Source organism: Stomoxys calcitrans, chromosome 1 (genome assembly GCF_963082655.1).
Source record: "Stomoxys calcitrans chromosome 1, idStoCalc2.1, whole genome shotgun sequence".
NCBI classification, from domain to species: domain Eukaryota; kingdom Metazoa; phylum Arthropoda; class Insecta; order Diptera; family Muscidae; genus Stomoxys; species Stomoxys calcitrans.
In genome coordinates, this window is record NC_081552.1 from 253,624,106 (window position 1) to 253,636,157 (window position 12,052).

The window sequence follows — 12,052 nt, forward strand, 5'->3', positions numbered from 1 at the left end:
GTTGGAGTTATACAACATTTTCTCAGGTGTAGATGCATCGTTTTCGCAAAGAAAACGTTGCTACCCACCCTAACAAGTTGCACGCTTATTTAAGAGCCTAAAAGTATGCAACAGTTTTTAAAGTGCCAAAGGCACACCGAATATGCGCTTCGGCCCGGCCGATCTAAGCACGCTTTTACTTGTTCTTAATTCACGTGTCTTATTTGAATTCGTTCTTAATAAAAGACAGATTTTCTTTTAACTTTTAGTGCTTGAACTAATTTTTTTATTTAAAAAAATCATATTAGTTTATTAGATTTTTTTTGTTTATATTACAATATTAATGTAATTTTGTTTGTGTGTGTGTGTGTGTTTGCGATTGTATGCAAAAATTTCACATATAACAATTAAAGATGTGCGCTTTAAATCTATTCTAAATTCACAACAGACATATGCATGCATATTTTACAAACGATTCACGAACGAACTTTCGCCTTCCAGCAAGGACCAGAATGAACTTTTCGAAATGAAATTTTTGGACCATCAAGCGACTTCATAACAAACAGGCCATTCTTCCATCAACTGCACCGCGAAAGTATGAACAAATGCTTTCCTCGGCAGTCATTTTTGAGACGTGTGACAATTTATGATCAAAATGCTTTTTTTCTTCTGCTTCACAGTGCTATGAAGTAGTGTGGTGATTGCGGAAATTCTACATTTTCCCTTTCTCTGCCGGCAGGCCACATTGCGCTTATGTGGCCAAAGGTTTCTCATGAGCACATCTATTCACCTTGCGTTGCCTGCGATAGAACTCTTCCATGGGACGAAATTCCGACTCATAAACATCGGGTATTTCTCGCTGCAGACATTCCAGGAATAACATTTGCACTGACTGTGAGCCATAGCGTAGTTCCTCATAGCATCGCAGCTGTTGAAAGAATCCTGTGTTGGGACGAATTTGAGGACGTATACTCTTGACATGGAAGAAGGCCTCTCTTAAAGACATTTCCGAATACTTCATTAGATAGGCCAGACATAGTGTGGCTGAGCGACTAACACCGGCCACACAATGGACCAGGGTTTTGCCTCCGTTAAGGCGGACCTCCTCAATCATGTCGGCAACTTCATCAAAGTGTTTGGATAACTCGGCACTGGGACGATCCGGAATACTGACGCGTAAATACAGGGTATTGGTTGTGGAGGGCAGTGGGGTGTCTGGCAACTCAGAGGAAGCATTGATGACAAAATTAATGCCAAGTGTAGTGATTAGGGTGGGAGACAGAACGCTGGCACCGCACAGATATAGACTGGGTAACAGTTGCGAAACTCCTGGGAAGCTGTAAAGAGAGGAAAATAAAGACGCACATTAAAATGGGGGGAAAAAAATTTGACAATGGGAGATTATTTGTAAAAGTTCCTCTGTGAGAATGCTTGCAAAAGTTCTTCTAAGCGGTTCGAAGATTGACCCAAGTGATGGGCGCAAACGTAAGCATGTCCGGCTATGACGCCGAACGCCTGGGTTCAAATCGCGGAGTGAACATCAACAATTTTTTTAGCGTTTGGTTATCCCCTTACTAGTGCAGAGGTTAGCATGTCCCTCTATGACGCTGAACGCCTGGGTTCGAATCCTAGCGAGATCATTAGAAAATTATTTTCAGCAGTGGTTTTCCCCTCCTAATGCTGGCAACATTTGTGAAGTACTAAGCCATGTAAAACTTCTCTCCAAAGAGGTGACGCACTGTGGCACGCCGTTCGGACTCGGCTATTAAAAGGAGGCCCCTTATCAATGAGCTTAAATTTGAATCGGACTGCACTCATTGATAGGTAAGAAGTTTGCCCCTGTTCCTTAGTGGAATGTTCATGGGCAAAATTTGCGAATTTGCATTTTGAGTTTTTTCGACTCAAATATGGTTCAGATCGGACCATATTTCGATATAGCTGTCATATTGGCCGATCTGCTGATTTAGGGTCTTAAGCCCATAAAAGCCGCAATTGTTACACGATTTCGCTGAAATTTGAAAAAGTCAGTTAATTAAAGCTGATATCCGATTCAAATATGGTTTTTGCTTTTGATTTTCGGTAATTTTTTTATATTAAAAATTTTCTTCATAGTTCATATCGTATAAATTTTATGTTTTGTTTATCGTTCCAACAACTGTGTTGTCTTCCGGTATTGCGTTTTTCAAACTCCTATAGGATCTTTCTGCGCAATAAAATGGCCCAATATAGTAAACTATTTAAAAAAAAAAATAATAATGTAATTGGCCTAGGCATTTTTTTTAGGACAAACTACATCATTAGTCATAGCTTCTTGACCTTCACATCATTGCAATTTTCATTGAAGTTCATATTCAATGAAAAACCCACTATTCACTTAAAATTGGGTCATCAACAAAAACAAATTCATTGGAGAAAAAAATTTATGACGCCAAAATGTGGCATTCGATTTGAAAATTATTCTTCCACCATTCGCAGAAACGACATCATGTAGATATTTAAAAAAAAAAACACAAATATTTCCATTAAGCAGTTTTTTGTTGTTCTAATCGAAAAGGAACAAGTAGAAAGGCATTAAGTTCGGCCGGGCCGAACTTTGGGTACCCACCACCTCGGGTACCTTATATCCCCTAACAGAGATCAAGTCATTGTTCAATTGTGTATAACAAAATATTGATTTTTTTTGGTAGCTATATCAAAAAATGAACCGATCTGAACCATATACAACAAGGATATCGAAAAGCCAAACATAAGTCAAAGTGTCAAATTTCAGTTAAATTGGATTATAAATGTGCCTATTTTGGGGCCAAGACTTTAAATCGAGATATCGGTCTATATGGCAGCTATATGCAAATCGTGATCGATCTAGACGAAATTGCAGAAATATGTGGAGGGATTTAACTTAACTCCCTGTCCAAAATTTCGGCAACATCGGACAATAAATGCGCCTTTTATGGGCCCAAAACCTTAAATCGAGAGATCGGTCTATATGGCAGCTATGTCCAAATCTGGAGCGATCTTGGCCAAATTGAAGAAGAACATCGAAGAGCCTAATGCAACGCACTGTCCCAAATTTCGGCGAAATCGGACAATAAATGCGTCTTTTATGGCCCCAAATCCTAAAACCGAGAGATCGGTCTATATGGCAGCTATATCCAAATCTGAACCGATCTGTGCCATATTGCACAAGTATGTCGAGGGTCTTAACTTAACTCACTGTTCCAAATTTTGGCAAAATCGGACAATAAATACGCCTTTTATGGGCGCAAGACCTTAAATCGGAGGATCGGTCTATATGGCAGCTATATCCAAATCTGGAGCGATGTGATCCAAATAGAAGAAGGATGTCGAAAAACCTAACACAACTCACTGTCCCAATTGACAGCAAAATGGGATGATAAATGTGGCTTTTATGGGCCAAAAACCTTAAATCGAGAGATCGGTCTATATGGCAGCTATATCCAAATGTGAACCGATCTGGGCCAAATTGACGAAAGATGTCAAAGGGTCTAAGACAATTCACTGTCCCAAATTTCGGCAAAATCATACAATAAATACGCCTTTTATGGGCGCAAAACCTTAAATCGAGAGATCGGTCTATAAGGCAGCTATATCCAAATCCGGACCGATCTGTGCCATATTGCAGAAGTATGTCGAGGGGCTTTACTTAACTCATTGTCCCAAATTCCAGCGACATCGCACTAGAAATGCGCCTTTTATGGACCCAAAACCTCAAATCGAGAGATCGATCTATATGGCAGCTATATCCAAATCTGGATCGATCTGGGCCAAATTGACGAAAGATGTCGAAGGGTCTTAGACAACTCACTTTCCCAAATTTCAGCAAAATCGAATGGTAAATGTGGCTTTTATGTGCCCAAAACCTTAAATCGGCGGATCGGTGTATATGGTAGCTATATTCAAATATGGACCGATCTGTGCCATATTGCAGAAGTATGTCGAATGGTCTACCACAACTCACTGTCCCAAATTTCATCTAAATCGGATAAAAAATGTGGCTTTTATGGGCCTAAGACCCTAAATCGGAGGATCGGTCTATATGGCAGCTATATCCAAATGTGAACCAATCTGGGCCAAATTGACGAAAGATATCGAAGCGTCTAAGACAACCCACTGTCCCAAATTTCGGCAAAATCGTACAATAAATGTGGCTTTTATGGGCCTAAGACCCTAAATCGGCGGATCGGTCTATATGACAGCTATATCCAAATGTGAACCGATCTGAGCCGAATTGACGAAAGATGTCGAAGGGCGTAACACAACTCACTGTCCCAAATTTCAGCAAAATCGGATACTAAATGTGGGTTTTATGGTCCCAAAACCCAAAACCGAGAGATCGGTCCATATGACAGCTATATCGAAATCTGGACCGATCTGTACCATATTGCAGAAGTATGTCAAAGGTCTTAACTTAACTCACTGTCCCAAATTTCATCTAAATCGGATAATAAATGTGGCTTTTATGGGCCCAAAACCCTAAATCGGAGGATCGGTCTATATGGCAGCTATATCCAAATCTGAACCGATCTGAGCCAAATTAACGAAGGATGTCGAAGGGCCTTACACAATTCACTATCCCGAATTTTAGCAAAATCGGATAATATATGTAGCTTTTATTGGTCTAAGACCCTAAATCGGCGGATCGGCCTATTTGGGGGGCTATATCAAGATATAGTCCGATATAGCTCATTTTCGAACTTAACCCGCTTGTGGACAAAAAAAGAATCTGTGCAAAGTTTCAGCTTAGTACCTCTATTTTTTGGAAGACTGTAGCATGATTTCAAGAGACAGAGGGACGGACATGTCTAGATCGTCTTAGATTTTTACGCTGATCAAGATTATATATACTTTATAGAGTCGGAAATGGATATTTCGTTGTGTTGCAAACGGAAAGACAAAATGAATATACCCCCATCCTTCGGTGGTGGGTATAAAAACCGCCAAAAAGCATTTTCTAGCAAACATACACAGATACCCGCATTTGCTTGAAGAGATCGCAGATTGCCAAATTGCCTTGATAGCCAGGAATGCTCAAATGAGAGGCCTTAATTGCAGTCACATTCATAAATATGCCAAAGAAGCAACAACAACAACAACAACAAAACACAATGACAAAAATGTGAGAATTGATCGTAAATTTGAGGGTCAGGAAAAATTCGCTAGAAAAAACGCAAAAAGAAAATAATAAACAGAACGCATATTCACTTTCACTCAAAAACAAATTAAAATAACCAATCATAAAATTTCAAAACAAATGATTTGATTTGGGGATGAAGTCCCATCACATAACACACCAAAGAGAAGAAAAAAAAAACATTTAATTATACATATAAGCCATCTAAACAAAGTCATTATGGTTGGCGAACGCCTACAAGTGTTGGAAGGCGAATTTAATTAAAACACTTTACGCTGTTTTTGTTTTCTTTTCTTTTCACTTTGCATGAATGGGACAGGGAAGGAAGGTGTCGAGAGAGCAGAACATAATCATGAAATTCTTTTGTTCATTCAAATTTGGATTCATCCATCATCCCCCCACCCCCCCCTTCACACACACACACACACACACACAAAAAGTCAAGCAGAGGCTACAAAGGTAGGCAAAATAGTCAGCATCATCATCACTATCATCATCCCCATAGTCAACGTCAATTATCAAAAGCATTGCCTAAAGCGAATTTTGAGGCATCCATCCAACCATCCATTCACTTATCTGTCTGTCTGTCTGTCCGTCCGTCCGTCTATCGTTGCGGCTATCCTCTTGTATGCCACTCGTTTTCTGTTTACTTTTCTTCGCCTAATTGCATATCAGCATTATTCATGTTTAAGAAAACACTTTTGTGGAAATTTCGAACAACAAAGACATGACCTAACACCATCATCAACTGACTAACTGACGTCAAGCAGTCAATTGAAGCATCCCTCCTTCGCAAATTCTCTGATGCTGTCTTGGATGTGTTTACAACTTTATTTTGGTTATATTTTTGTATGGAATTTTGTTATTGTGTTTACCTCGTTTGCAGCACCTAGCAGCCCCCCGTTATCCTGGGTATGGTAAAAATAGAATCATTGATTGTTTTCCATGATCGAAATCCATATCGATTTGTTTGCCATATTTTCACAACACTTTCTCTTCGAGAATTTTCATTTGTTTTTTTTTTTTTGGGGGGGTAGGCAGATGGGGAAACATTGCGTTCTAGTGATCTGTTTTTCGTTGTTTTCTCAGGCCAACGACGGCACGATGGACGTCATAGATTACTTAAAAAAAAAAGATTCGTTTTGTTTTCTCGGCATTTGTTTTTTTATACCAAAATAAAGATATCTTTCACATTGTGGAATTTCTATAAAGATATCAATGAACGCTATATGGGGTTGGGAGGCATTGCGAATTTATAAGACTGTTTGCTGTTTATGGGGGTTATTTGACGTTAGGTGAGATTAAAGCACTTGGGCAGAAAAACTATTTAATACGCATCGAAAGAAGGGGCTTAATGGGAGATATAACCTAAATTTAATGCTATTTGAAGTACATACACGCCGATCAACACCCACAGCATGTATGCTCCAGATAGGTTCAAACAAAGCCCTCAGAAGTGGGTATGTCTCCATGGTCATGGAAATAATGTGCACAAGTGCAGACTCGTGATACTACATGCTTTCATACCCACCACCGAAGGATGAGGGTATATTCATTATGTCATTCCATCGAAATATCCATTTCCGACCCTATAAAGTACATATATTGGGTTGCCCAGAAAGTAATTGCGGATTTTTCAGGTCGGCCAAATGAAGTTGATGATGACCAAATCAAAGCATTAATCGAATTGGATCGTCGTGTAACTGCAATTCTCATCCTATTTGGCCGAAATTTTGCATGAGGTGTTTTGTTATGACTTCCAATCACTATGCTCAGTATGGCGCAAATCGGTACATAACCTGATATAACTGCCATGTAAACCGATCTTGGGATATTGATTACAAATCACATAAGAATTGCGCCCTCTAGAGGCTCATGAAATCATTATCCCTAATCGGTTTACATGGCAGTTATATCAGGTTATGTACCGAACCTGAATCAATCAATAGCTTGATACAGCTCCCATGCAAACCTATCTCCCGATTTTGCTTCTTGAGCCCCTACAAGGCGCAATTCTAATCCGAATGAACTGAACACAATGACTTCTACAATGCTCAGCATTCATTTATGGTCCGCATCGGAGTATAACTTGATATAGCTCCATTAGCATAACTGTTCTTATTCAATATTCTTTGTTTGCCTAAAAAGAGATACCGCGCATAGAACTCGACAAATGCGATCCATGGTGGAGGGTATATAAGATTCGGCCTGACCGAACTTAGCACGCTCTTGCTTGTTATTTTTTTTATTGAAATTTAGTTTATAGAGACGTCGAGTGTGAACATCTTTACGGACTGTAAAATTGCCATGAGGGCAATAACAGCCACGGAGGTAAGGTCACAAACAGTCTTGCAGTGTAAGAAGGAGATTATGGCCTTTTCTGAGGATGGCAAAATCCGCATCGTTTGGGTGCCGGGCCATAACGGAGTATGGGGGAATGAAAGGCAGATGATTTGGGGGTAAAGGCCAGAAGACTGCCGTCAATAAACTTGATTAACCCGAAGCCTTTCGGGTCGATGCAGTCCGTATTAAGGGGGTGGGTACAAATTCGCATGCAATCCTGTAGAACAGGGTGCATAAGTTATCCAATTTTCATCGGATTGTGATGAAATTGGGTTTGGGTGTCGGGCCATAACGGAGCAAGGGGGAATTAAAGGGCAGATGATTTGGCGGTGAAGGCCAGAGGACTGCCGTCAATAAACTCGTTTAACCCGAAGGCTTTGGGGTCGAAGCAGTTAGAATTAAGAACGTGGCGACGAATACGCATGCAACCCTGTGGAACAGTGAAACGGTCGATAGGACGGAGAAAATTCTATGGGGGATCCTGATCGTTAGAAGACGAGTCTATTACTGAAAGGAAGTAAGAAGGTCAGTATAGCTATTGGTATCACGACGGGACCCATAGGAAGGACTACGAGCTCATTTATGTAAAATCGGTGCGGCAAGCATGTGTAGGGCATGCGGGGAAGATAATGAGACGTAGGAGCATTTCCTTTGTCATTGCCCGACTGTCGTGTCTAACAGAGGCCGACACTTAGGTGGGGCACTATACCAGACATGAACCAAGTTAGGGGAGTGGCATGGAAAACTATTAAGGATTTTGTAAGTAGCGCAGAATTCCTAACATAGGTTTGGTTTTGTCTTTTGATAAAATTTTTTTGCAATTTTCGCTTTCAGAAAATTTAGCTAAAATTTTGAAAAACTGGGCCTTAAACGCATTGATATGGGAGAAGTCCTCCCGATGTTACTTTAAAGGATGTTTTAATACTAAATAATATTATTTTCGTTTAACTGCTACATTGCCCTGATTAAGGCGGAATTTTTCTCTTCGAAATGGATCAGTATGAATTATTGTTACTGTATGTTTGTGCGCTCTATCTTTGGAATCTAAGTTTGGAATGACGTTCCTTAAAATATTTACGAAATATTGCGTAAATTTTAATTTTTATACCCTCCACCATAAGATGGGGGGTATACTAATTTCGTCATTCTGATTGTAACTACTCGAAATATTCGTCTGAGACCCCATAAAGTATATATATTCTTGATCGTCGTGAAATTTTATGTCGATCTAGCCATGTCCGTCCGTCCGTCCGTCCGTCTGTCTGTCGAAAGCACGATATCTTCCGAAGGAGTAAAGCTAGCCGATTGAAATTTTGCACAAATACTTCTTATTAGTGTAGGTCGGTTGGTATTGTAAATGGGCGATATCGGTCCATGTTTTGATATAGCTGCCATATAAACCGATCTTGGGTCTTGACTTCTTGAGCCTCTAGAGTGCGCAATTCTTATCCGATTGGGTTGAAATTTTGCACGACGTGTTTTGTTATGACATCCAACAACTGTGCCAAGTACGGTTTAAATCGCTCCATAACCTGATATAACTGCCATATAAACCGATCTTGGGTCTTGACTTCTTGAGCCTCTAGAGAGCGCAATTCTTATCCGATTGGAATGAAATTTTGCACGACGTGTTTCGTTATTATATCCAACAACTACGCAAAGTATGGTTCAAATCGGTTCATAACCTGATATAGCTGTCATATAAACAGATCTGGGGACTTGACTTCTTGAGCTTCTAGAGGGCGCAATTCCTATCCGATTTGGCTGAAATTTCGCAAGACGTTTTTTATAGTTACTTTCAACAACTGTGTCAAATAAAGTACAAGTCGGTTCATAACCTGATATAGCTGCCATATAAACCGATATGGGATCTTGACTTCTTGAGCCTCTAGAGGTCGCAATTTCTATCCGATTTGCCTGAAATTTTGTACGACGGATTCTTTCATGACCATCAACATACGTGTTTATTATGGTCTGAATCGGTCCATAGCCCGATACAGCTCCCATATAAATCGATCTCTTTATTTTACTTTTTGAGCTCACAAAGAGCGCAATTCTTATTTGAATTGGCTGACATTTTACACAGGTCTCCAAGTCTCGCTCTAATAGCAGGGCAAATCTTTTCTTATATCCTTTTTTTGCCTAAGAAGAGATGCCGGGAAAATAACTCGACAAATGCGATCCATGGTGGAGGGTATATAAGATTCGGCCCGGCCGAACTTAGCACGCTTTTACTTGTTTTTTTTTTGAAAATTTAAAATCTTATCTCTTGCAATGTAAAATGTCTTCCAATGCTAACGTAATTCGGTTTATTTCAACTTTTCCCTGTGCTTTCGTATCCTGTGTATTTTTTTCAAAATACCTTTGGTGTCTGTTTTACGTAAATTAATTTGTCACACCCACCCATGTAAGATACAAAGAGATCAAAAGTTTTATCGCAACATTTGGGATGCAACATCATTAACATTCCGCATGGGTAGGTAGGGGTACCACACAACCGACGATCGTTCTTGGCCGACAAGAATTATTTTCGAAAATTTTGATTTAAAAATAACCCCAGTATAAATGTGTGTGCGCTCAAGATATTCGATTATTTTTGGCAAGTCAGGTGGATGGATGGTTTGTTGTCGCCGCAGTCGCCGTTCGCTTCATGCCATCTCCCCCTATTAAATGAACACAGCAACGGCGGCGGCGGCGGCGGCGTCGGAGGTTGGAATGTTTCCTATTCTCCATCCAACCATCTCTGGCAATTCACTTCTGTCGTTATGGTCACCGAATGTGTTCTGGGTTTGGGAATGCAGATCAGCCATTAATGTGGGGAGACTTTCTTTTTGGGGCCATTTATGAGTTCGCACATACCAAGCGTCAGAACGACAAAGGCGGCAACGACGACGATGCGGTGCCGTGCCACGTTGGGTGACTAAGAGACAAAGAAATGTTTGTAGAATGCCAAAGAGGCGGGTAAGAGGCACATTTGTGGTATTTTTTCCTGTGTGCTTTTGGTAATGGGCCAAATTATTAGTTGCTGTCATCGACAAGAGGTGTGTGAGCGCGGTGGGGGTTCTGTGGGAAGCGATGGTAGTGTGAGCAACAATGTTGTCATTTGGCTGTTAAAGAGGCATAAAAACAAACACTTTCCCTCTTAAGCGAAGAATGTGCGACGTGGCGACTCCACAAAGCACAGAAGCGGAAGGTATTCGGCCAATTATTTGTTATTTTTGGAGGGGGGGTACTGGGTACTCTACTAAACAATGTTACATATGAGGGAGTTAACGTTCCCTGGAAAATTTAGGCCTATACCAGTCTGTAATATCATATGCTCCACCTTTGTGGTGGCTTACCTTTGTGGATTTTCGCATTTTTCCGATTGGGCCTTTTCAAATTCGAACTTCTCATTGCAGCTGGTGGTGTTGCGTAGAGGTTCTCTTTGTTCCAAAATTTGCATTGTATTGCGATTTCTTTTTAATTGCCTTTTATATAAAAACACACAAAAATGTTCACCGGATTTTTTTTAATGTTTTGAAATTTTGTTAATATTTTGTGTATATTTTGCTTTTTAGCTTTAGCCAAATCACACGTCTTTTTCGCTCTGCGTTTAAAAACGAACTGGCATGTCTTGGCCAGGCCATTGTAGTCCATCCATCCACCGCAATGTTCAGAGTTGAGAGAATAAAAAACCAAACGTAAATATTTCAAACAAAACATTTATGGTTGTTGTTAATGCTCTTCTTGTATTTCTTGTTGTTGTTGTTGGTGTTGTTGGTGTCGTTGGTGGTTGCCGAAACGAACAGCAACTCGCTTTGCAGCCGATACATTTTGAGCCACCAACAACACTCCTAGCAAATCGAAACTCATAAAGAGGGTGTTTGACACAACCAAGCACAGTGGGATTTAATTACGCTTATTATGCTTAGAGCATGTGTAAGCAGAAAATATTTCGCTTAAGCTACCTCCTATAGAAAATTAACTAAAATTTCCTTTTTTCTAAAAAAAAGTGTACTCAAATTATCTTTTTCTAAGGGAAAGGGTAGTAGAACTAAATTTTTCTATAGGCACGGGATAGCACCACAAAGGCTGGAATATTGAGGTCTAATCTTTGTGATGCTCATTGCTGTCATCACAAGCTTAGTCGCGAGCTACCGGGCGTCCACAGGTTGCGGATAGTCGAATGCTCCATACGGAGTAGCTGCAACGGCAGTCGTGGACAGTCAGCGGTATCGAGCGGAGAGTCTCAGTGAGAAGCCGGGTGGCACCGGCTCATGCACAAATACTGAGTGAATAATACCAGCCGGTATTTGCAAAGTGCAACTCCATTTCTATCGATGTACTCCATTCTTCTAAAAAGGGTACAAAAACTACCCTTTTCTCATTGAGAGGGTACAAAAACTACCCTTTTTATACCCCCCACCGAAGGATGGGGGTATATTAATTTTATCATTCCGTTTCCAACACATCGAAATATCCATTTCCGACCCTATTAAGTATATATATTCTTGATCAGGGTAAAAATCTAAGACGATCTAGACATGTCCGTCCGTCTGTCTGTTGAAATCACGCTACAGTCTTCAAAAATAGAGC

At 40.3% G+C, this 12,052-nt stretch overlaps 1 protein-coding gene across 1 annotated transcript; it reads right to left on the reverse strand.

Annotated features, from left to right (window-relative positions):
• Window positions 1–230: 230 nt before the first annotated feature.
• On the reverse strand, window positions 231–11,148 carry LOC106084656 (dual specificity protein phosphatase 18). Its single transcript, XM_013248517.2, has 2 exons — window positions 10,816–11,148; window positions 231–1,316 (listed from the first exon to the last, which is right to left on the reverse strand). The coding sequence occupies exons 1-2, from the start codon at window positions 10,917–10,919 to the stop codon at window positions 731–733; spliced, it is 690 nt and encodes a 229-aa protein (XP_013103971.1). The 5' UTR covers window positions 10,920–11,148; the 3' UTR covers window positions 231–730.
• Window positions 11,149–12,052: the final 904 nt, after the last annotated feature.